The sequence below is a fragment of the Trichosurus vulpecula genome, chromosome 5 (assembly GCF_011100635.1).
Source record: "Trichosurus vulpecula isolate mTriVul1 chromosome 5, mTriVul1.pri, whole genome shotgun sequence".
Lineage (NCBI taxonomy): Eukaryota > Metazoa > Chordata > Mammalia > Diprotodontia > Phalangeridae > Trichosurus > Trichosurus vulpecula.
The window spans coordinates 242,671,412-242,698,745 of record NC_050577.1 but is presented as its reverse complement, the minus strand read 5'-3'; the positions used below and the strand labels follow the sequence as shown (position 1 = coordinate 242,698,745).

The following is a 27,334-nucleotide window of genomic DNA, read 5'->3' as shown; positions in this document are numbered from 1 at the left end:
ATCCCTATGTCCTCCTACTCATTCCCCTTTCCTACTCAATTTCAAGTTCCTAGAATTTACTTTTATTAATGCTCTTTCTCCTTCTAATTTGTAGCTTCTCTTTCCTAAATATACATTGTTTCTATTTCACTCCCTCCTTCTTTACTCTTTCCCCTTCGAATACTCCAGTCTAATCCCTCCTGTTTAAATTTTGTGCTTACATCATCTTCTCCTTTTGTCCTTATCAATCTGCACTTTTGGAAGACACTTGCTCTCATTTCTGACCAATTGTATATCTCATTTTAGAATGCTGAAACAATTTAAAGCATAACTCAGATTTATTTGTTTTGGTTTGCAGACTTGGGATGAGGGTTTGGCAAAGACTGCCAGAGCCTGGGCAAAGAAATGTGTTCCTGAAGGTAATATTCATTTAGAAGAAATGAGAAAATCTCATCCTGTTTTTAGTGGCCTTGGTGAAAATATGTGGACTGGGCCTGATAATGAATATTCCGCAACTATTGCTATCAAAGCTTGGTTCAGTGAAGCCAAGTTCTACAATTATGAAAATAATTCATGTTCAGGCATCTGTTCTCATTATATTCAGGTATGTATTCTTCATCCTATTGTTTATTTCAAAATTTCTGAAGTGCCTAAATTCTTATTGATTAGATTTCTCAGGGATTATTTTTAACAACTTAAGTAGATGAAATTATTATTTGTAATAATTCCAATAGAACTAAAACTATTTTTAGTATTTAAGTTTCATTTCAAAACTGTATGGACTAAAATAATTTGCATACAAAACCCATATTTTATTAAAGGATATATTTAAAATTCAAAATGTCTTGATGTCATTAACCTTTTGTCCATTAAAGAAGTGAAAAGCACTCCTTTGAAAGTAGTTTAGAACCCCAGCTTCTGGGATAAGATCCCACTATTTGAAAAAAAAAATGCTGGGCAAACTGGAAAATAGTATGGCAGAAAATGGGCATAGAACAATGTCTTAGACCATATACCGCAATAAAGTCCAAATGGGTACATGATTTACATAGAAAAGCTGATACTGTAAGCAAATTAGGAGAGCAAGGAATAGTTTATCTGTCAGATTTATGGAGAACAGAGGAATTTATGAGCAAAAAAGAGATAGAGAACATTATGAAATGCAAAATGGATAATTTTAATTACATTAAATTGAAAAGTTTTTGCACAAATAAAGCCAATGCAACCAAAATTAGAAGAGAAGCAGAAAACTGGGATTTTTTTACAACCAGTGTCTCTGATAAAGGCCTCATTTCTAAAACATATACAGAACTGAGTCAAATTTATAAGAATACAAGTCATTCTCCAATTCATAAATAGTCAAAGGATATGAACAGGCAGTTTCCAGAGGAAAAAATTAAAGCTATTTATCATCATATGAAAAAACGCTCCAAATCACTGTTGATTAGAGAAATGCAAATTAAAACAACTCTGAGGTACCACATCACACCTATTAGATTGGCTAACATGACAAAACAGAAAAATAATAAATGTTAGAGAAGATGTGGGAAAATTGGAACACTGATTCATTGTTGGTGGAGTTATAAATTGATCCAGCCATTCTGGGGGCAATTTGGAACGATGCCCAAAGGGCTATAAAAATGTGCATAAATTTGACCTAGCAATACCACTTCTACAGCTATATATCCCAAAGAGTTCATAAAAATGGAAGAAGGACCCACATGTACAAAAATATTCATAGCATTTCTTTTCATGGTGGCCAAGAACTGGAAATTGAGAGGATGCCTATCAATTGGGGAATGGCTGAACCAAGTTGTGGTTTATGAATGTAATGCAAGAAATGCTGAACAGGTGGACTTCAGAAAAACCTGGAAAGACTTATATGAGCTGATACTGAAGGAAGTGAGCAGAACCAGGAGAATATTGTACACAGTAACAGCCACAGTGTGTGATGACTGACTTTGAAAGACTAGCTCTTCTCAGCAATACAAGTACCTAAAACAACTCCAAAAGACTCATGATGGAAAATGCCATCCACATCCAGAGAAAGAACTATGGAGTCTGAATGCAGATCAAAGCATACTGTTTGCTCTCTTTTTTGTTTTGTTTTGTGTTTTTCTTTCTTGTGGTTCCTCCCATTCGTTCCAATTCTTCTATACAACATGACTAATGTGAAAATATGTTTAATAGGAATGTATATGTAGAGCCTATGTTGGATTGCATGCTGTCTTGGGGAGAGAGTGGGGGAGAAAGGTGGAGAAAATTTAAAATTTACGGAAGTGAATGTTGAAAACTAAAAATAAATTAATAAAAAATAATGATAACTTTTAAAAAGTAGCTTTAAAAGTAATGTAACTTAAAACAAGTGATTTAGAAGCAGGAAAATAAAATAACTTCTTATAATGTTCACTTTAAGCATTAGGAAAACTATAGACTGTATTTAGACAAATAAGTTATTCTACTGTCTGGATTACATTATGCATTGTAAATTATGCAGTAATTACTAGAGCTCACTAGGGTATTAAGTTCTATAATTTTGTTTCCTCAGAAATGTGATGGTTTTTTTTTTCCACTGCGTTGTACTACAATCCATCTGGAGTGCATTAAAAATTGTTTTAAGCTATTATTGAATCTCAGTGGTACTGTATTCCAGCCTTATAGCTGTCTACTGTATCTAGACTTTATTTCAGTTCTTCTTCTTTCAAATTCATCACGCCTTGTGAGGGTAAAAAACATCTTATTCAAACATCAAATTGGTTATATTGCTCCCTTTAGAAGTTTATGGTGGCTTGTTATAAAACACAGATTCCTTCAAATTCATTCAAGGCCTTAATTAGCTATACCTTTCTGCCTTTACAACTTTGCCAGTATAAGTATTTTCTTTATCATTGTAAATTGCAAACTAACCTTGCATTGTATGGAATTATTACCTCCATATTTCCATAAATGCTTAAAAATAACATGCAAAGATTTTCTGGAGTTTTTTTTTTAATGTTTTGTGGATACTAGTTGTGATAGAATCAGTGTTTTCTCGATTCAGCGTCCCAGAGTTCTCTGACTTTCTTCCCACCGTGCAACCTCATTGGACCCAGCTTTCCTGACATAGCATCTTGGCTTGGGGACATAAAAAGTCAAGAGGCATCTAGGTGGTGCAGTGGAAAGAGTGCTGGGCATGGAGTCAGGAAGACCTGAGTTCAAATCTAGCCTCAGACACTGTGTGATGTTGGGCAAGCAACTTAATCTCTGTTGCCTCAGTTTCTTCCCCTGTAAAATGGGGATAATAACAGCATTTACCTCTCAGGGTTGTTGTAAGGATCAAATGAGATACTATTTGCAAAGCACTTAGCACCATGTCTGGCACATAATAAGTGCTTAAATGTTTATTCCCTTCCCTTTCCTTTCCCCTTCCCCACATGTAGTCGATGCTTCTTAGATTCTCAATTACCTAAACCCACATGAATCACCATATTCTGATGATGTGCTGACTAGATGTGTTTCCAGATTGAGGTGAAAGAGGTTGCACATCCCGGATGAGCCCTTTGAGTTTGGGGCAGCTAGGTGGTGCAGTGAGTAGAGCATGGGCCTTGGAGTCAGGAGGACCCGAGTTCAAATGCGGCCTCAGACACTTGACACATGTACTAGCTGTGTGGCCTTGGGCAAGTCGCTTAACCCCAGTTGCCCTGCCAAAAAACAAACAAACGAAAGAGGCTGCTCATCCAGGGAAGCTAAGTGACGCTATACTCTTGCTGTGTATCCTTGCTGTTTGAAGACAGTAAACTTCATTTGTTCAATGACCCATGAGTGCCTTGTTTCATCTCAAAATCCAATCTGAACTCAGAGAGATCTGGGTGTAGAGCTGTGTTTACAACACCAACACTTTGGCTGGCTATCCATTACACTTTATTCTTAGTGTAAGTTTGACCCATCTTTTCTGGCCATACATCAAGGGTCCCAGCCTTGACAATGTTTTTTATGCTGCTGCTTGTGTGCAGGTCATTGTTGGTAACATGTTACAGCTTTCTTAGACTCAGATTGCTTTCCATTGGCCTTTTATTCACTTGCAAATTTGCATCCTCTGTACTGTTGATGTTCCATGATTCATAGTCACATGGTATAACCGAGATCATGTTGGTATTTTTAAAATATGCATTTGAAAAGTCAAGCAGATTGGAATCATTGGAAGTTCTATTTCATTTTCCAAATTTAATTTTGTCCAACTTAAGTCTATTCAGTTGTGGACCCAGCTCCTTGTCCTCTAGCACTTGGCCAAAATAAATGATCAGTAAAGCAGAATTCATTATTGAAGGCTCTTTTCAGGCAAGGAGCCTTCCCTGCATGTGTTAGGTATCTATACTCATTGTCTCCATTTTTTTTTTGGTCTTCTTACTTCTTAAGCATTTGCATTTTTCTTTCAGACCTCATGATGAAACTGAAATTACCCTCCCTGAAGTTATTGATTTCTTTATTTCAAAATCCAATGACCTTTTCTCATTCTCCGTGACTTGTCTTCAACATTAATTTGACACTATTGACCACACTTTGCTCTGGGATACCTTTTTCTCTCTGAGTTTTTGTGACAGTGATCTCTCTTGATTTTTCTCTTTCCTCTCTGCATGTTTCTTCTCAGTCTTTTTTGCTGACTCAAGAGGGGCAGCTACATGTCAAAGTGGATAGAAGTGGACTTCGTAGAATTCAGGAATATCTCAGTTCAAATCCTCCCTCAGCTCTTGATAGCTTTGTGACCTTGGATAAATCATTTAATCCCTCTCTGCCTCAGTTTCCTCTGTAAAATTGTAGTCCTCTTTTTGCTTTCAACTTTGAATGTTCTTGAAATGGCTGCTTTGTTGGATAGCTTGTCAAGCTCTATTTTTTAAAAAAATAGTATTACAGTAATTCTTGAATACAAAAAAAACCCAATAATGTTCCTCACACATGGACAAATATTAGACTATTCAAATTATTCATTTTCAACAAAATTTTTTAGAAGAACAAATCTTATGGTTCTATGAGCACAGCACTGCTCTTTTGTGGTGCCAAAATAACTAAGTTTTTAAGTGAACAAAGAAGATCTAGCTTAAGGAAAATCATGGATTGCTATATATTTATTTGTAAAACAAACAAAAGAAATAGATTATCAAATAAATATCTTTCTTGCAGATAAGTATGTAGGAAATTTAAAAAGGGTACCAGGAAGTTTTGTTTCACAAAATCCCCCAAATCATAAAATCATTATACATACTTGTCAAACTTTCTTTGTGCTGGTTTTACTCTATACTGCTTCTCTTGATTATATGAAATGATACTGCTCATAGTCACTCTTATTTGTAAGATTTTACAACCCAATGTTGCCTTTAGAAGGTATGCAAAGTATTTGCTGACTAAGGTGTTAAAATATACAACATATAGAAGGAAACAAACACAATAGCAGTGTATGATAAATCTAAATGCCCACATACTGGAGGTAAAGACTCAATATTTGACCCACAAAAAAAGCTGCTGGGATAACTAGAAAGAAATCTGAAAGAAAATAGATTTAGACCAACAACTCCTACCCTATTCCATATTCCACAGGCAGTTCAAATAGATAGTTAACTGAGATATTTAGGCTCAAATTATAAACAAATTAGAAAAAGATGCCCTTTACAACTATTGGGAACGGAAGAGACCTTGACCAAACAAGAGATAGAGGATCACAGAAAATAATTGTTGTGTGGAATCTTTGTTGCCTAAAATTGAAAAGAATTTGCATAAACAAAATTAATGCAGTTTGAAGGAAATCAGCTTGGGAGAGAGGGACTCTTTACAGTACATTTCTCTGGTTAAAATTTCACTTCCAAGATACATTAGGAACTGATTCAAATAGGTAAGTATGATGGCTGTTATGCAAATGGCAAATATCAAAAAAGTATGAATAAGTAATTCTTAAAGGAAGACATCCAAGCTATTGGCAGCCATTTGAAAATATGCTCCAAATCACAAATAATTAGAGAAATGCAAATTAAAACAACATAGAGGTTTTAATTCATAGCCATCAGATTTTTGAAGGTTACTAATGAGGAGAATGACTTGTTGGAGGGGCTGTGGGAATATAGGCACATTAATGCACCTATGATAGAGCTGTGAATGGATCCAACTATTTCAGAAAATAATTTGGAACTAATTACTAATCTGTGAATACCCTATGATACAATGATTCCTCTCCTGGGGTCATACCCATAAAAGATCAAAGAAAAAGAGAAAAGAACCATATATGTGAAAATGTTTGTAGCAACTGTTTTTGTTGTGCTAAAGTATTGAAAATAAAGTAGGTTTCTACCAATTGTGAAAAGACTTTGAAAAAAATGTTATGATGTATGAATGTAATTGAACATTATTTCATGGTTCTAAATGATGAGAGGGACAGTTTCTAAGAAGCCTGGGAAAATTTATATGAACTGATGCAGAGTTAAATGAACATAATCAGAACATTTTATATAAAAACAATATATGCATGTATATACAATTTCAGTCTTGTGAATTTGTTTTGCTTATTTGTTAAAACAGCTCATTTTTCTTTCTTTTCCTTTGATAGGGTAGATTTGAGTGGGAAGAGGGGGATTAGTGATAGTCCTGACCAACAAAAAAGAAAAAGAAAAGAAAGAAAAAGCATCATTAAAGAGAAAATTAAAGAGAACAGAAGGCAGTTCAGAGGTCAGCATAGACAAGCAGGCAATTTGTGAAAGGAGAATTTTGAATTTATAATATGCTTTTAAAAAGCAAAATATAAGTAATAGAGATTAGTAGTTTCATATGCAATCCTCTTCTCCTTTGTATATGGAATGCTCTTTTGTATTTTTGAGTGTTAAATGGAGAATTAAAAACAAGTAAAGGTTAAAAACAAACAAACAAGTATTTATTAAGTGGTTCCTTGTGCTAGGAACACAAATAGAATGAATGCAACAGTTTGTATTTTTTCCCACCTCTATGCCTTTAACCTAACTGTCCCCCATATCTGGAACTTACTACCTCCTCACCCTTGCCTCATTGAGCAGCTAGTAAAAGTAAAGACTTCATTCATTTGCCACCTTCTAATGAGGACCTCCTTGATCTCCCTTCAGCTGCTAGAATATGTTTATCCCCTCAAGAAATTACCTTATATTCATTTTAGCTATATTTTGCATATGCCTTTATATGTACCTGTTTGTCTCACCTAGTTAAATGTAAATTTATTGAAGAGAAAGACTTTGTGTCTTTTGTCTTTGTATCTTCAGTGCCAGCACTATTGCTGATATATAGTAAATGCTCAAAACTTTTTGGAATGTTTGATACAGAATTCCATGGCAGATGGGATATAACTTTGTTCAGCATTTGATTATCAATATCCGCAAGGTATAAAATAGGGAAATATGTACTTATAGAATGTGTACATTAGTATCATATGGAATATCTTGTGAAAACTCTAAATAGAAAAGGGATTATCTATTCATGGAGAATTTTTCCACATTCATCTCTTCATGAGTGACATTGTATTGGTTGCATAAAACTCTAGAATACCACAGGACTCTTTAAATGAGATTTATAAGCACTTTCCTAATAATTTATACAAGGGGAAAAAGTGGAGAAAGAATGACCCATATTGCCAAGTTTATAACAGAATTGGACAAGTTACTTATTGTATTAATTCATCAGTGTCTCCCTACTGAAATTCCCTTTGCTTTTTCATACATACTTTCTGTAGCAGCCAAGTCTGCTTATTGTTGCCCCTGAACAAGATGGTTCAGTCCCATTTCTGTTCCTTTCTGTTCCCCTTTTCCAAATCTTTGAATGTTCTTTATTCAAAATTAGTTTTAATTTACCAGGGTTTGATATTGAGAGAAGTAGGAATTAGCAATGGGCTCTCCTCTCCTTCTATGTACTCCACCCCCACAGATAGAAAAACAACAATAACAAAAAGAAACATGTTTTTCACCCACTTGTAGCAATAGAGTAAAATTAAACTCATATAAAAATGACCAAGCCACACACTTCAAGAAAGCATAAAATAGAAAAATGCAATATGCCATATTCACTGCGTATCTTTTCAGATTTTATTCCAATTTTTTTTTGCAAAAAGTGGGGTACAACCATTATGTGAAGCTTTTTTTAAATGTGTGCCAGTATTACTTTAAAAATCATTTATTACCAAACTTTCTTTGGTGCAAAATATTTACCCATAATCAAAAAGAAATGTTTCACACATTAATGTACCACTGGTAGACAAACTGTACAGCTTAGTTAGTGCGGGAACATGCAAGTCTTACCATATCATGTGACTTACTCATGGCAGCTTCACCTGCCCACCTCTTCCCCTTGTGCCTACAGCTCTTCCTTGGGTTGAGTGACAATACTGTTAGTACTGTAGTGCTCTAAACAAACCACACTGACAGCATGCATGCACTGAGAATTCTAGGCTCACAGCTCACAGTGTGTGAAAGATAAATAAATATCCATATGCTACTGGTGAATATATCGCTACTCTGCCTTTTAAGCAGTGTGACAAACAGTCTTATACCATGTGACAATTACGCAGTGAAAAGTTATAAAGCAATTTTTGGACTATGAAAACAGGATGTAATGATTATGTGGTGATGATTATGTGGTAAAATACAGGATATCTACATATTTATATTTGTACTTTTTGCAGTTGCGAAGAATTAGAAATGCCACATGTCCCCATCAAATACAGAATGACAAAATAAATTGTGGTACATGTATGTAATAGAATATTATTGTACCATGAGAAACAATGACTTGGACTTTTGGTTAAGTCCTCCCCCACAAATCCCAACAAATTTCTAGAGAAGATGCCAGACAGAGCTGTGATATATAAAATTAAAGGGAAACAAAAGTAAGCTCTTCTGTACACTCTACAGCTATCCCAAAGGACAAACAAAGCTGGAAGAGGCTGTGAAGGGACAGTCAACATAAGAACCAGCATAAATTCTGGTTAACTGGCTGACTGGATGAGGCTGAGAGAGGAACATAGCTCTCATAATTGATCTTGAAATCTTCTGTGCTCTGAGCAACGGATTGGCTTGGACACGAGGATTGCAGTTATGATTGGAAGAAATAAAGCAAGAAATAAAAAATGAAATTAGTTTTCAGAGACACATTGAAGGGTTAATAAATAGCTTAGAAAAGAAGGAGGAAAACATTACCTAAGTGGTAGACACCCTGTAAAACAAAATGCAGCAAACAGAACAAAATGACTCCATGAGACAACAAGAAATATTAGAACACTGTGTGTATGTGAATGTGTGTGTGTGTATAGTTATGGGAGAAATAACTTCCTTTGGAGTTCATGTGATAGGTAACTACTGCCTAAACTTATCTACCACAACATAAAAATTATAGAGGTAAAAAACTAGGTTTTATTAGTATGTGCAGGTTCAGGCCTCAGGAAAAAAAAATAAACCTGAACAAAGATTTGGGTTGTAAAGAGGCTTTTTATAGACAAAATTACATCAGAGTACTAGAGAAATAATTATTTTACATATTGTACCTTGTACGTTCTTTTAGACTATAAAAGCTTTTAAAAAATCAGATTCATAATCCCTTGCTTCCTTCAATGTCATAAAAATTGAACAAACTTGATCAGAATCATGTTCTCTTGCATTGCCAAAGGAAACAAACCTGATTAACAAATACAATTACATTTAGAGAGTTAACAATGAGCTAATTGAGAGGAGAGATTTATATACCTAGAGTCTCATCAGGAGAATCTTTCCTCAAGTCAAAGTACTTGGGAAGCCATGACTCTTTTTTTGGTCTCTTATCTGAAGAATGTTTGAGGACTTAATCAAAATTTCTTACATGACAGATTTCAGCCAACTCAGTAACATAATTAGGAGAAAAGACCCTGTCCTCTACTCAAATAATAAAAATTAGTTAAATGAAATCAAAGATAGAAATATTATCTATATCAATTTTAGTTCTGGAGAAACAGGTAGAAGAGAAGAGAAATAATTTTCAAAAATTTTAGTCCTCCTGAAAGCTATGACCAAACAAAAACCTAGTCACTATATTTTAAGAAATCATAAATTGTGGGAAACCTGGGGCCATGGAGCCAAGATGGCAGCTGGAAAGCAGGGACTTGCTTAAGCTGTCCCCCAGATACCTCCAAACACCTGTAAAAATGGCTCTGAACAAATTCTAGAGCTGCAGAACCAACAAAATAGCAGAGGGAAGCAGGTCTCCAGCCCAGGACAGCCTGGATGGTCACTTGGAAGGGTCTATCACACAGTCCTGGGAGTGGAGTGCAGCCCAGGTTGGGCCCCGCCAGGACCAACCACACCGGGAGTTGGGTGGAGCAGGCCTGAGGGCCATGAATCATTGAACTGTGGCAGTTACCAGACTTCTCAACCCACAAATGCCAAAGACCATGGAGCAGGTTAGTGAGAAAATAGCAGGAAGCTCCTGCAGCTGCTTCAAGAGCTCCAGTGTCAGCTGCTTCCAGAGTCCCTGAAACACACGGTGGGAGGAATCAAGCAGCAGATTGGAGCGGGAGTGCAAGGATTGCTTTGCTGGTGAGGAGGCAGGTTCTCTCGCTGTGCTGGTGTAGACTGAGGACAAAGTCACAGAGCTTATAAGTCTCTAAGGCTGTATTTGAACTCATTTTCTTTTTTTTTAAATTTATTTATTTAACATATTTGGTTTTCAGCATTGATTTTCACAAGTTTGAATTACAAATTTTCTCCCCATTTCCACCCTCCCCCCCACTCCAAGATGGCATGTATTCTGGTTGCCCTGTTCCCCAGTCAGCCCTCCCCTCTATCACCCACCTCCCCTCTCATCCCCTTTTCCCTTCCTATTTTGTAGGGCAAGATAAATTTCTACACCCCATTGCATGTGTATCTTATTTTTTAGTTGCATGCAAAAACTTTTTTTTTTTTGTTTTTGAACATCTGTTTTTAAAACTTTGAGTTCCAAATTCTCTCCCCTCTTCCCTTCCCACCCACCCTCCCCAAGAAGTCAAGCAATTCAACCTAGGCCACACATGTATCATTATGTATAACCCTTCCACAATACTCATGCTGTGAAAGGCTAACTACATTTTGCTCCTTCCCAACCCATCCCGCTTTATTGAGTTTTCTCCCTTGACCGTGTCCCCCTTCGGAAGTGTTTGTTTTGATTACCTCCACCCCCATCTGTCCTCCCCTCCATCATCCCCCCCACTTTTATTTTTTTTTATCTTCCTCCCTCTTCTCTCCTGTGGGGTAAGACACCCAAATGAGTATGTATGGTATTCCCTCCTCAGGCCAAATCGGATGAGAGCAAGGTTCACTCATTCCCCCCTCACCTGCCCTCTCCTCTCCTCTCACAGAACTGCTTCCTCTTGCCACCTTTATGCGAGATAATCCACCCCATTCTATCTCTCCCTATCTCCCTCTCTCAGTATCTTGCTCTCTCATCCCTTAATTTCATTTTATTTCTTTTAGATATCTTCCCTTCATCTTCAACTCACCCTGTGTCTGCTCTCTCTCTTTTACATATATATATATACATATACATATATAATAACACACATATATATATACATATACATACACATACATACATATACACATAGAAATATACATACATACACATTCACTTATATATATATATACATACACATAAACCTATATATATATAAATGCATATTCCCTTCAACTACCCTAATACTGAGGTCTCATGAATCATACACATCATCTTTCCATGTAGGAATGTAAACAAAACAGTTCAACTTTAATAAGTCCCTTGCAATTTCCGTTTCTTGATTACCTTTTCATGCTTCTCTTAATTCTTGTGTTTGAAAGTAAATTTTCTATTCAGTTCTGGTCTTTTCACTGAGAAAGCTTGAAAGTCCTCTATTTTATTGGAAATCCATATTTTGCCTTGGAACATGATACTCAGTTTTGCTGGGTAGGTGATTCTAGGTTTTAATCCTAGCTCCATTGACCTCCGGATTATCGCATTCCAAGCCCTTCGATCTCTTCATGTAGAGGCTGCCAGATCTTGGGTTACTCTGATTGTGTTTCCACAATACTCAAATTGTTTCTTGCTGGCTGCTTGCAATATTTTCTCCTTGATCTCGGAGCTCTGGAATTTGGTGACAACATTCCTGGGAGATTTCTTTTTGGGATCTATTTGAGGAGGCAATAGATGGATTCTTTCTATTTCTATTTTGCCCTGTGGCTCTAGAATATCAGGGCAGTTCTCCTTGATAATTTCTTGAAAGATGGTATCTAGGCTCTTTTTTAGATCATGGCTTTCAGGTAGTCCAATAATTTTTAAATTATCTCTCCTGGATCTATTTTCCAGGTCAGTGGTTTTTCCAAGGAGATATTTCACATTGTCTTCCATTTTTTCATTCCTTTGGGTCTGTTTTAGAATATCTTGATTTCTCATAAAGTCACTAGCTTCCACTTGCTCCAATCTAATTTTTAAAGTAGTATTTTCTTCATTGGTCTTTTGGACCTCCTTTTCCATTTGGCTAATTCTGCCTTTCAAGGCATTCTTCTCCTCATTGGCTTTTTGGAGTTCTTTTGCCATTTGAGTTAGTCTGTTTTTTAAGGTGTTGTTTTCTTCAGCGTATTTTTTTGGGTCTCCTTTAGCAAGTCATTGACTTGTTTTTCATGATTTTCTCGCAACCTTCTCATTTCTCTTCCCAATTTTTCCTCTACTTCTCTAACTTGCTTTTCCAACTCCTTTTTGAGTTCTTCTATGGCCTGGGGCCAGTTCATGTTTTTCTTTGAGGCTTTTGTTGTAGGCTCTATGACTTTGTTGTCCTTTTTAGGCTGTATGTTTTGGTCTTCTTTGTCACCAAATAAAGAATCCAAAGTCAGAGACTGAATCTGGGTGTGCTTTCGCTGCCTGGCCATATTCCCAACCAACTAAATTGACCCTTGAGTTTTTCAGTGGGGTATGACTGCTTGTAGACTAAAGAGTTCTATGTTCCACATTTGGGGGGGGAGGTGCCAGCTCTGCCACACCAGCACTGCTCCTTCCCCAACCCCCAACCCGGACTGGGCTTAGATCGTCGGTAGGCTGTGCACTCCTGCTCTGATCCGCCACTTAATTCCTCCCACCAGGTGGGCCTGGAGCCAGAAGTAACAACAGCTGTAGCTGCCCCACCTCCGCTGCCCCCAGGGCTGGAAGCCAAACTGAGAACTCCTTCCACTCCCGCAGCTTTTCCCAGTAACCTTCTCCACAGTCTTTGGTGTTTGTGGGTCGAGGGGTCTGGTAACTGCCACAGCTCACATATTCAGCGCGCTAGGGGCCCCATCCGCCTGACTCCAAGTTTGGTTGTTCCACGCCACTCAGGCTGGGTTCTGCTCCAATCCGATCCCAGCTCCCAGCTCCCAGCTCCCAGCTCTGTGTGGGATAGACCTCACCCGGAGACCATCCAGGCTGTCCTGGGCTGCAGCCCTGCTTCCCTCTGCTGTTCTGTGGGTTCTGCCATTCTACAATTGGTTCAGAGCCATTTTTTATAGGTTGTGGGATGGACTCGGCAAGGAGCTCACTCTAGTCCCTGCTTACCCGCCGCCATCTTGGGTCCGCCCCCCCCTGAACTCAAGTTTTCTTGACTTCCGTTTGGTAAATTATTTAAACATTTTAAAAATCTAATCTATTTTCTTAAACTCTTTTCCCAGATCATATAGTCCATATGTGAAAATACTTTATAAACAGTAAGATGCTATGCAAATGTGAAATACATTTAAAAATAGAATATTATAGGGAAACAGTGTAGGCATATTGATTTTTCTTTGGGGAGTCACTTTATGCAAGTAGTAGAAGATCAAAATATTATCTCTTAGGAACTCCTTAAGTTGAAGTCTTAAAATCATAGTATTGGAAAGGACCTGAGATCAAAATTATTAAAGGGTCTATTGATTAGGTACTAAATTAACATGCAGAGATAGTTATCTAAAGATTTTATTTATGTCTAGAGTATAGGCTTGTTGGCATGAAGTCAGTAGGCCTTGAGCATTAGCTTCAGCAACCTTATATAGAATATGACTATGCAAGCAGCTTTGAAAAATGGAACCTTACAGAAATCAGGAGAGGAAGATAAGAGTATATTGCTGTTGAGTAGTTTTAGTCATGTCCAACTGTGTTGGTAAGCAAAATGGGCTCTTAGCACTTAGTTGACCTTTGTTTCCTTTGAGTAATTCAGTGTATTTCATTGAACCTTGCTAGGTGCTAAGCCCCAGGCCCAAACCCCTCATAGGTGTAAAACCTATGTGGGTGTGGATTGGTAACTAAGGTTGGACCCAAGGTGGGGCTAACTCAGGGGAGGGCCTAGTTTTACACATGAGTTTGAGTGACAGGTTTGGGACATCAGAGGCTCTTAGTTGCCTCTTTGTGACAATTTTAGGTCACGTGGGTGAGTCGCATGTGTGACTCACCCCTGACACTGAAAAAGATATAAAACCAGGGGTTGGATTTCTCTTCTTTGGAGCACTTACCCACAGCAGTGGTGGCACGCATGACTCTGGGTCAACCCTTGTTCTGAGCTCCCGGGCTGAACCTAGATGTTGGTAACTATGAATCTGCATTTGGTCTGTCTGTTGATGTTTGTAATTTGTTTGTAATTTGCTCTGAAGTTCAGTGTGCTGGTCTCTTCCCCTGAACTAAGTGAATGATATTTGTATGCTGAATTAAAGTAGGCTTGTCAACCCCTTCATGTAGCTTTCCTTAGTTAAGCAGATCAAAAGAACCTGTGCTTTTGCGGTGTGCTGGCAGCTTTCTGGGTGCTGACTGTTGGTGGATCTTACACCCCCACAGAAGCTGCTAGCCGGATTGTTGAAACACCAACTCTTCCTGAGCCCATTTGCGGTTTTCTTGGCAAAGATACTGAAGTAGTTTGCCATTTTCTTCTCTAGCTCATTTTACAGATGAGGAACTGAGGCAAACAGGTGCCTAGGGTCAACCCACCGGCAAGTGTCTGAGGGTAGATTTGAACTCAGGAAGTTGAGTCTTCCTGACTCCAGGCAAGACACACTATCCACTGCACCACCTAACTACACATAGTGGGAAATAGAGATAATATAAGAAGTAAGATATCAATTTAAAATTTCAATTGCTTTACATTTATCTATAAATTCTACGTGTCAGCTTTTCAGTTTTATTTAAATCATGTGTTATTTATATTCTTATTTCTTCAAACATATAGTACATTATGTTGTTGAAAAATGAAGGTAGGAAGGACATCAGCATTTACTGTGTGTCTACCATGAGCTAGGCATTTTATGTGTTTCTTGAAGACAATCACTATATCTCAATTCTTCTTGCATTCGCCACATCATGTACAAAAGTGCCTTGTTCATAGTAGAAGCCTAATGCATTTGTTGAGTGAATAAATGAAGGAACAAGTGATGAGAACAGCAATGATGATTTGGCTTTAAATTATCAGTGCTTGGTAGACAGGATCAAAATAACTTTTGGCTCTTTGCAAAAAATCAAATCATTCTTCAGAGGATGAAGATTTGCCACTAGGGAGAGAAGATGGCAGAGCAGAGGAAGCTTTACAGCCAAGTTCTCCCAACGTTGCCCTCCAAACAACTTTAAAATAACATCAAATTAAATTCTGTAGCCGCAGAGCTATTTCACGATGAGACATTTTTCCAACTGAAGACAACTTAGGAGGTTGGAAGGAGAGGACTGCGACATTGAGGAGTGGGCCTAGAGCACATACAGTGGCAACACCAGCTGTGGGACTTAGAGGCAGTTATGACAGCAACAGCAGCAGCTTCAGGAACTCTCAGCCAAGAGACAGTAAGGGGATTGGAGAGCTGGTCAGAGAGAGATTATAAGGGACATATCTGTGCTAGCATTGGGCACAGGATTGGCCACAGTTTTGCAGCTCTGTTGCCCATACCCACTTGTGGGTCACAGTTCCAAAGTGGAGAAGAATGCTTGTGGTTACAAGGAAGCAGGAGCCCTGAGAAGCAATAGTGTTTGTGGCTATGGCTATAAGGTAACAGGGTCCTTTCCTGGGTAAAGACCGGAGCACAACCTTATAGAGCAGTGATCATACCTCTCTCTGGATCACACTATCTTGGAAGCACCAAAAACTTACAGATCCCTAGAACTAGCTCTGCAAACAGCAGGACACAGGAGAAGAAGATGATCAGCAGCATCAAAAGCTATATAGAGTGCAGCCAAGATGGCAGAGAAAAAGCAGTGACTCTCCTGAACTCTCCCCCAACCTCAAAAAATGCCACAAAACAATTCCTGGAGCAGCAGAACCCACAAAATGAAGGGATGAAATATTTTTCCAGCTAAAGACAACTTAGAAGGTCAACAGGAAAGGTCTGTAGCACTTGAGCGAGAGGGGAGCATAGTCCAGCACAAGCCGTGCAAGCACAGACTCAGACCCAGCAAACCAGGAGCAGGCCTTGGGAGTCATTGAATCAGCAGTGGTAGCAGCTGCTTCTGTAGCTCTCAGGCCACAGACTATAAGGGGGGATCAAATAACTGATCAGAAGGAGATTATAGGGGGTCTGTTTGCTGGCATTGGGGGCAGAATTGCTTTGGCCATACTCAGATCTGGATTGCAATCCTCAGGGGGCAATCCCAGGGTAAAAAGGAGCACTGGCACCCCAGAGCTTGTAGCTGCAGTACAGCAGGAACTGTCATCACAGTTCAGGGCAGAAATGAGTGCTTGTGGTCACTTGCAGACCAGAGCACAGGACAGGAGAGTAGTAAACATACCTCTCCTTAGATCATACCACCTTGGAAGAAGTGAAAACTTACCGGTCCCTAGAAGTATCTCTGAAAACAGCTGCACAAAACTCTAGGAGCCTGGGTTGCAGTGCCCTCGATGCTGGAAGTAGAACCCAACTTTAACAAAGAGTTAAAAGTCAAGAAATAAACAGGAAAAATGAACAAACAACAGAAAAAATTCTGACCACAGAAAGTTACTATGGTGACAAGGAAGATCAAAATACACACTCTGAAGAAGACAACAGAGTAAAAGCTCCAATATCCAAATCCTCCAAGAAAAATATGAATTGGTCTCAGGCCATGGAAGAGCTCAGAAAAAGATTTTGAAAATCAAGTAATAGAAGTAGAAGAAAAATTGGGAAGAGAAATGAGAGTGATGCAAGAAAATCATGAAAAAAGAAGCTTTGTAAAGGAGACACAAAAAATACTGAAGAAAATAACACCTTAAAAAACATGCTAGGCTAAATTTTAGAAGAGGTTTAAAAAACCAATGAGGAGAAGAATGCCTTGAAAAGGAGAACTGGCCAAATGGAAAAAGAGGCACAAAAATTCACTGAAGAAAAAAAAACTTCTTAAAAAGTAGAATTGACCAAATGGAAAAGGAGGTACAAAAGCTCACTGAGGAAAATAATTCTTTATAAATTAAAATTGGCTAAGTGGAAGCTAATGAGAAATCAAGAAACAAACAAAACTAAACTAAGACAATGAAAAATAGAAGACAACATGAGATATCTCATTGGAAAAACAACTGACCTGGAAAATAGATCCAGAAGAGATAATTTAAAAATTATTGGACCATGAGAAAAAGAGCCCAGACATCATCTTTCAAGAAATTATCAAGGAAAACTGCTCTGATATTCTAGAACCAGAAGATAAAATATCAATTGAAAGAATCTGCCAATTTCCCCCTGAAAGCAGTCCCAAAGTGAATACTCTTAGGAATATTATAGCCAAATTCCAGAGTTCCCAGGTCAAGGAGTAAATATTGCAAGCAGCCAGAAAGAAATAATTCAAGTATTGTGGAGCCACAGTCAGGACAACACAAGAGTTAGTAGCTTCTACATTAAAGGATCAGAGGGCTTAGAATATGATAATCCAGAGGACAAAGGAGTTAGGATTACAACCAAGAATCACCTACCCAGAAAAACGTTATATAATCCTTTAGGAGAAAAAATGGATATTCAATGAAATAAAAGACTTTCAACCATTCTTGATTAAAATACCAGAGCTGAATAGAAAATTTGGCTTTCAAATACAAGAATCAAGAGAAGCATAAAAAGGTAATATGAAGGGATGGTATCTAAAAAAAATTAAGGGGAGAGAGAAGAATGTACTGGGAGAAAGGGAAAGGTAGAATGGGGTAAATTATCTCACGTAAAAGAGGCAATAAAAAGCTTTTGCAGTGGAGAGGAAGAGGAGGTAAGTTGAGAGGGCATGAGTGAACCTTGCCTTCATCAGAATTGGCTCAAAGAAGAAATAATGTACACACTCAATTGGGTATAGAAATCTATCTTACCTTATAGGAAAGCAGAAGGGAAAGAGAATAAGAGAAAGGGGGTGATAGAAGAGAGGTTTGATTGGGAGTGGGGGTACTCAGAAGCAAAACCCTTTTGAAGAGGGAGAGGGTGGTATAGGATGAAAGGAAATACAGTTAGCAATAGTAACTGAAAAAAAATTTTGAAATAAGTTTTTTCTGATAGAGGCCTCATTTCTCAAACATAAAGAGAACTCAGATTTATAAAAGTAACAGTCATTTCCCAATTGATAAATGTTCAAAAGACACGAACAGTCTTCAGATGAAGTAATCAAAGGTATATATAGTCATATAAAAATGCTCTAACTCACTCTTAATTGGAGAAACACAAATTAAAAACAATTCTGAGGTACTACCTCACACCTTTTTGATTCATTAATAGGACAAAAAAGGAAAATGATGTGTTGGAGGGGATGTGGGAAAGATGAGACATTAATGACACGTGATGGAGTTGTGAACTGATTCAACCATTGTGTTGGAACTGTGCATACCTTTTGACCTAGCAATACGACAACTAAGTCTATATCCCAAAAGAGATATATAAAAAAGGAAAAGGACCTATATGTACCAAAATATTTATAGCAGTTCTTTTCTGGTGGGAAAGAATTAGAAATAGAGGGGATTACCATCAGTTGGGGAATGGCTGAACAAATTGTGGTATGTGATTATGGTGGAATATATTGTGCTATAAGAAATGATGAGCAGGATGCTCTCAGAAAAAACCTGGAAAGACTCACTTGGCATCACTGATGTAAAGTGCACGAGCTGATGTAAAGTGGAATGTACTGTGTACAAATAGATAACAATATTGTAAGGTGATCAGCTGTGGATGCCTTAACTATTCTTGGAATACAATGATTCAAGACAACTTGGAAGGACTTACAATGAAAAATGCTATTCATCCCCAAAGAAAGTACTGATGGTGTCTGGATGCAGATTGAAACATACTTTTTTACTTTCTTCATTTTCCTTGAGGTTTTTGTTGTTTGTTGTTGTTGTTGTCATTTTTGGTCTGTGTTTTCTTTCACAACATGACTTATATGGAAATGTTTTGCATAACTACACATGTATGACCTATACCGAATTGCTTGCCTTCTCAATTTGGGGTGAAGGGGAGGGAGGAAGGAAGAGAATTTGGAACTCAAAGTTTTAAAAATAGATGTTAAAAATTATTTTTACTTGTAATTGGGAAAGAGTAAAATACTAAATAAAAATTTTAAACAACAAAAAGCTATAGTTTGAGGAAAATGATGATTGAGAGAGGCCATTAGAATCGGCAATTAAAAGATCACTGGTAACTTTAAAGATAGTAGTTTGGGGTGGTGTAATGAGGTTGGAAGCCAGATTGTAAGGGTTAAGAAGAGAGTGACAGGAAAGAAAGTGAATTTAACTCCAGAGGGCAGAAGTTATACAGAACAATAGTGGGTATGGAAGGATCCAGTGAGAGGTTTTTTTTTTTTTGTTTTGTTTTGTTTTTCCCAAGAAGCAGGAGATATGGTTGTAGGCGGTAGGGGGAGGAGCCAGTAAAAGAGAGGGATTGAAAGTAAGTGATAGAGTGGAGGGTGACAGAGGGGATAATCTGTTGGAGGAGACTGGAAGAGATGGGATCATTAATGTAGTGAAGTGTGGGCCTTGGCAAAGAGTAAAACCATTTCTTCATGTGAAGTGGGTGAAGGAGGAGGTAGTGGCAGAAGGCAGATAAGTGGCATAAGATAAGGAAGAGGGGAGAAGGGGGAGCTCACAGTAAATGGCCTCAATTGTATTCTGTAAGATAAGAGGCAAGGTTCCCAGTGAAGAGCAGAGAGGAAGAGGGAGCCAAGGAAGGGTTGAAAAGGGATGAAAAGATTTGAAAGAGCCATTGTGGAGAATGGGATAGTGCTCTTAATGCAATATTTTATTTCAAGATCTCCACTCATTTAGAGTGGTAAGCTATAAAATTTTATGTGACGCTGACACTGATCGTTTATTTGGCTGTTTGCAGTATTTTTCTTCAACATAGGAAGCTTTTGATTTTGGCTATAACATTTCTGGGAATTTTCATTTTGGGGTTTCTTTCAGGACAAGATCAGAGGAGCTTTGGATAATCTTTTTGCTGTGGATATTCTCTAACTTATTTGGGCAGTTTTCATTAACAAATTCTTAAAATATGATTAGCAAGCCCTTAACAGAGATATAGTATGTTTGCCTAGTGACCGTGAGGGCCCGGTTAAGGTTGGGTAACATAAATTTGTTGTGGACCCAGTCAGAATAGCTGCATATTTTTCTCCACCTTCATTCAGCAGCATGTGTGTAGGAGCAAAAGTGGCAGATAGGTGGCAGATAGGACTGATCCGAGGCTGAGGCTTGGACAAAACCCACTGATAAAATAGTTAGTTGGAGAAGTATATTAAAGAGAAATTGATGACTCCATGTGACGAGAAATATTAAAAGTCAAAATACTGAAAAATGTACATGAGAATATATATATATGCATATATATATATATATAAAAGATATATATGTATATATAAGAAATACTTCCTAAGAAATACAACTGATCTGGAAAACAGTTCAAAGAGAGATAATTTAAAATCATTGGACTACTTGAAAACTATGACCAAAAATAAGGGCTTGCATATTATAAAAATACAGGCTTACAACCAAGAATAATTTGCCCAGAAAACTGAGTATAATCTCATGTGAGGAGAAATGAAATTTTAAAAAGAGGTCTTCCAAGCATTATTGATGAAAAGACTAGAGCCCAGTATAAACTTTAAAATGCAAATGTGGGAATCAAGAGAAATTTATAAGGGCAAATATTGGAAATTGGATGGGATTACATAAGGATGTGTTAATATAGCTGGCATGGTGGTACATGCCTGTAATCCTGCTACTTGGGGCCCTTAGGTGGATTCCTTGAGTTCCAGAACTCTGAGCTTTAGTGATACTAAAGCTAATATATTGTCCACACTAAGTATAGCACCAATATGATGAGCCCCCAGGAGTGGAGTGCTCTCTTATTCCAGTATCTCCTCCTCTGCGTTACAGGAAGAGGTGGCCCTTCTCTTTGCCAAGCAAACCCCTCTGCATGCACAAGTGATCCCATTCCATCCCATCTACAGCAGATTTCCCCCTCTATCATCCCTACTCTCTCACTAATTTTCAGTCTCTGTCTACTGGCTGCTCTCCTAATGACTACAGACATGCCCATTTCTTCTACATCCTTAAAAAAACCCCTCAGTATCCTATCCCTTCTAGTTATCATCTCCATATCCTTCCTCTCACTTGTGGCTAAACTTGAAACCATCTACAATAAGTGCCTCCACTTCCTTTCTTCTCACTCACTTGATATTCTACCATCTGGCTTCTGATCCCCTCAATTCACCAAAATATGCTTTCTCCATAGTTAGTGATGAGCTCTCAATCAAGACCTTTTATCAATCCTCATTGTTATTGTTCTTTGTACAGCCTTTGACACTATGAGTAACCTTCTTGATACTCTCTTGTCTACATTTTCATGACACTACTGCTTTTTCTCCTACCCATCTGATCTTTCCTCTCTCTTTTGCTGATCTTCATCCAAGTTACGCCCCAGTGGGTATCTCCTAAAGCTCTGTCCTAAGCCATCTTCTCTTCTTCCTGTATACTATTTCATTTGGTCATCTCAGTAGCTCCCATGGTTTTATTTGTTATCTCTGTGCAGATAACTCTCTGGTCTTCTTGTTAGCCCTACGTTATCTCCAACTGCCTGTTAGACATCTCACACTAGATGTCCCTAGACATCTTAAACCCAAAGTGTCCAAAACTAAACTGTTTCCCCTTCTGAGGCAGGATGTTGTCCAGAGAGGCACAACACTCACTCAGAGGAAGTGGACTACCTGGGCAACAAATCACTGAAGATCTTACCCATTATAAGGTCCTCATCTCCTATTAAAAAACATATCTCTCCCCACATGGAAGTATCCGTCAATAGGACTTCCTCCCACTGCTGATAAGATCTTTCTTTTGTGTCTTCTTGTTTCATTCCCTTCATTTGTCACTTCACTCATTTACTCGTAGCTCCTCTTTTTGCTGAGAGACTAAAGGAGGTATTTTTCCTTCTTTATTTGCCATTAACTTGATTAGGCCACATCATACCTTCCCCTCTATCTTTCGTCTCCTCTCTCCTTTTTTTATGTACCCTTCCATTCTGTAATTTAGTCCTACAAAATACATTGAATCACTTGTGGTAGGGGGATGGGATTGTGAGGTTTAATCCATGGTTTCTCAAGCCTCTTCCTCTACTATCACTTCTATTTCTTTACGTTCTTCTTTTATCTTTATCCCCTTACGTACAAATGAAATGAGGAATGTCTTAATGATTCCTCTGATATTATAGCTTTTCTTTGATGTGTTCAAAAGTCATATGATATGTTTAGATCTATTTTTGAGGAATACTCCAGAATGCCTCTCTTTTTCTGAACATTCATTCATCTTTTTTTTATTATTGGTGATTAAACCTGAGTGTTCCGGGTACATCATTTTAGGTATTATCTTGAGCTCCTTTGCTTTTTGGAATATATTCCAAATTCCCTTTGTGACTTCTGGTGGGTGCAAGGTAATCTTATTTTATTCAAACTTCCTTTATTTTTGAAGGTCTTTTCCTAGTTGTTTGTGGAATTAGTTGTCATTTTACTTGTTAAATTCTAGAAAGGATCTGTAGATGTTTTTGTGATTTTTGCTTTATTTCCATATTCAAAAATTCTGGGGTTTTTCTTGAATTTTTATTGCATTGTGATAAACAGATTTCTTTCTTGTTACGTTGTTCTGGAAGGCTTTTCATCTTTTAGCTGTTTCTGTACATCCTGTATTCAAAATTAGTCTGTTTTGCTAGTAAGGAGATGTTGTATTCTTTTAATGTTTCTTTTTCTTGCTGATTTTCTTCCAGATTGCTTTTCACTTCAGTGTGTATTCTCAATAGGTTGTTCATATTTTGGAGAGGTGTGCCACCATGGATTGAAGTTTTTCTCTTGTGCTAGTTATTTCTGCTATGCGGGCCATGAGTTCTACCTTTTGTTCCCTTTTAGCTTGTATTGAGATTTTGATTTCTTTCTTTCCACATTTGGGAACATCTTCCTGGAGTTTCATGCTGCTATGGGAATCCACAGGGTTCTCTGCTTCATCAAGTATTGGTTCAGTCTTCTTTGTCTTGCAATAGAATTGATTTAATTTATTTCAGTTACTTGGTCAGTATCTTCTTTTTTGTTTTAATATCTTCTGTGGATTTATCTGCTTGTGCTATAAGTTTTTACCTGAGTTTTCTTCCTCCTGATAGCTTTGGTGGTTTAAGATCTCTTCCCACTCTAAAATTTGGAATCCATGTATGTATTTGGAACTTTATTCTAGGATGACGGGCTGACGCCTTTAGTCCTAACATTAACTTTTTGTTGGACTCCAAGTATACTTCTCAGTTCCAGGAAGGAACATCCCTATCTACCTGCCTCTGAACTGATCTGATTTGTCCTTCCCTATATTCCCTTTTAAAAATAATGTTGTTTTTCAAAGGCTCATTCTGTTACCCTGTACATTTCTGCTTAGAAGTTGGTCACTGCTTTTTCTACTTGTTTGATTCTGTTATGCTAATGTACTTTATCTCACTAAACAATAGAAGTTTGTGCCTTACCTTAAATTATCTTTCTGATCCTATATTTATTGGACATAGTTAATATATCTATATACTTTCCGTTATGCTGGTCAGTCAGCAAGATTGATTATTGTCATCTTCCCCTCAAACAAACATGTTAATACCCTTAAAAACTCTCTTTACTTAATTTTCTTTTTAAATTTTGCTATAGGAAATAGCACATATATATGCATATACATAGATAGATAGATATAGATGTATTACTTTCAAGTAAAAAAAAACAATACTTTTCTTATAATTTCCTTGCAAGGTCAGTAGTATAAACACTATTATCCACATTTTATAGATGATGAAACTAAGACTCAGAAAACCAAGGGGTTGAAGTATAATTTGTGATATAAATTGAGGGAGGTGGATTAGCAGTTGTGGGAGACAAAATTTCTATATGAGGTTAAAATCAGGGAAAGTTTTAAAATAAATTTTCATTTTAAATTATGCTGCTTTCTCTCTGGTACATGAAGAACAATAGTTACAGAAAGATCTATTTTCTTGGTTAAATATTTCCTTGAGGTCATTTTCTTAATTCATTTTTGTTAAGAATTGACAGATACGTGTTATTTAAATTCATATGAAAATTGATATTCTAACAAAATGGTTTTTTTTTCTGTTTTTACGGTGGAAATCCTATGAGAAGGCCCTATAAAGCAGGAAGATTTTGTACCCAATGTAACGAGGGAGATGAATGCCGGGATATGCTATGCAGTAAGATTAAGGCAATAAGTTGAATGTGGAAAGAAAAGAATAATATCCATAAATGTATTAGATGACAGTGATATGATATGATATAATAGTGGTTTCTTACTGTCATGTTATTATTGTTCCACCTGTAGAATTATATCGTGTTAGAGCTGGGAGCTACCTTAGACGTAACTTGCTTCAACTTATGACTATATCATCCTTTATTTCATTTAAAGCATGAATTCCCTTCTAACAAGTGATCAATCAACAATTCTGCTTGAAAATAAACTGCCTCCCTAAATGGCCCCTTCGTTTTCTGATAGTGGAGCTTCCTAACACTAAACTAAAATCTGCCTCCCTGTAAATTCCACATATTGGTCCTAGTTTTTATCCTCCGAAGCCAAGCAGAGTAAGTCTAATTTTCCTTCCTGGTGTATATATGTATACACACACTCACAAATATGTGTGAGTATATATATATATATATATATATATATATATATATATATATATATATATATATATATGTATATATTTTTATACATATATATATGTGATGTGACATATTATATATATGTATATATATACAATTGTAATCTTCAAATTTTTAGAGATGTAGATATAGATATAGACATAGATATAGATATAGATATAGACACACATATACATCTCCAAATATTTAAAGATCGCAATAATGTTGGTAGCAAGGTCTTCTCTTTTCCAGACTAAACTTACTAGTTCCCTCATTTCTGGTCTTTTGATCAAGAATGCTTGGAAATCCTCATTCCTTTAAAAGTTCATTTTCATCTTTGTATGATTATACTTAGTTTTGTAAAATTTTATCTCTTGCCTTTTGGAATATCGTATTTCAAGTTTTCCTCTTCTTTATATTTGTAGTTGCTAAGTATTGTGTAATTCCTATTGTGGCTCCTTGGTATCTGAACTCTATTTGGATACTAGTATAATTTTTTTTCCTTTTACTTGGAAACTCTCTATTTTATTATGATGTTTTTGAGTTTTCATTTTGCTCCAGAGATTTCTCTGGGATGTCTTTCATCAGCTTCAGAATCAGCCCACTGACCTGTGGTCTCTGTCTTTGCCCCAGCCTTCTACAGTGTTCTAGAGCATTTCTCAGATCAGGCCCCGAATTGCCACCTACTGAGTACTGTCTAGGTTCCCCCATGCTGCACTTTTGCCTGCCATGTGAGTCTGGCCTCCTGAGCCTCATAGGACTTAACATCTCCATATGCTATGAGGCTGAACCTCAAGGGAGAATCTTTGCTAGTCTAATCACCTCCTTCTTTTAGCAGACTTCTCTCCAGTCGCCTATATTCTTCTTGGACTCATTCCTTAATGGTTACCATACCAGCGGGCCCCCTACCCCATACACTCACATTCCAGTGATGTTAAACTCCTGGCTGTCATTGGACAAATGTCATTCCTTATCCCTTACTGCTCCCTTTCTTAGTCTGTCCTGTCTGCTATGTTTTCTGGTTAACAAACTCCGTGGTTAAAAAACTCATTTTCATCTTAAAACTTTTCCTTTCCCACTCCCTCCCTCTTTTTGGCTCTCACTGTGATCTGACTCCCTCCTAATGATATGGTATCCTTGGCCACTCTTTTCAGTACTAGTTGTACTTCCACTCATACCCCTTGGTTCACTGGTCATGGTGATGGACTCAAAATACTTCTGTTACCTGGTCTCACTTCCAGAATATCCCTCTACTGCCATCACTCAGTAACCTTTCATTCTTTGAAGTGTATTTACTTATCAAATTTATCACCAAATCAAGATTCTGATAGACATTATCTACCAACCCCCAGGACATCCACCTTCCTTCCCCAGTGAATTTAATGCCTTAATAGTCTTTCTCTCCAGCTGTCCTCATACTAAGGGATTTCAACATCAATATTAATATTCCCTCAAACACCCTAACATCTCAATTCCTCAGTCTTCTCGGTTCTCTTGACCTATTTCATTCTCTTTCATTTCACATGTGATTGGGTTGGTATATTGTTGTTATAGGAAACAATGAGCTGACTGATTTAGGAAAACATGGACAGACTTGGATTTATGAAGGAAGATGTTATCCACTTTCAGGGAAATGGATGATGGGAGGAAATAAACATAGCATGGTTTTACATATATGTGTGTGAGTGCATATGTGTACATATGTGTATGTTTATGGATATCTATGTATATATATGCATGTACATACACACACACATATACATAAATAGCCACACTTACTTGTAGCCTTCTTTAGGGTGGTAAAGGGCAGGAGGGGGAAAAAAGTGCATAGCAGAGAGCAAAAGAAAACCAACAAGGAAGTAATGAAAAGTTGGAGAGCTTTGAAAACAAAGTGTAGTATTTATTATATAGGTTTTCCTGAAATGACCTCTCTTATGGTCTGCTGTGTACATAGCAATATTTTTTTCTAATTTTGTATTTAAGTTTAAAATTTTAAAAATTACCATAAATAAAAAAATTTTAAATTCTAAAACAAAAAAAAGATTTTATGGAGGAAGATAGTGAAACTTATTGGCGGCAGCATCTCCTAAAATAGCAAGAAATAATAAAGAAAAAACAAATTTATAGAAAGCTTAATTAAGCCAGATCATCATTCAAGAGTAGGAAACAACAAATACACATAATACAAACATAGAAAAAAAACTGTCGAATTTTTCTATAACAAATTACTTTCACAATCAAAGTCAACTGAACCATCATATTTGTATTCTAATATCATAGT

The 27,334-nt window shown here is 37.2% G+C and overlaps 1 protein-coding gene across 1 annotated transcript in view; it reads left to right on the top strand.

The window, feature by feature from the left end:
• LOC118851229 (GLIPR1-like protein 2) overlaps window positions 1-24,628 on the top strand; it is a 35,877-nt gene extending 11,249 nt beyond the window's left edge. The window contains exons 2-3 of the mRNA XM_036760727.1: window positions 338-583; window positions 24,515-24,628. Coding sequence (XP_036616622.1) covers window positions 338-583; window positions 24,515-24,628 — 360 coding nt within the window. The remainder of the gene's footprint in view (window positions 1-337; window positions 584-24,514) is intronic.
• The last annotated feature ends 2,706 nt before the right edge of the window (window positions 24,629-27,334 follow it).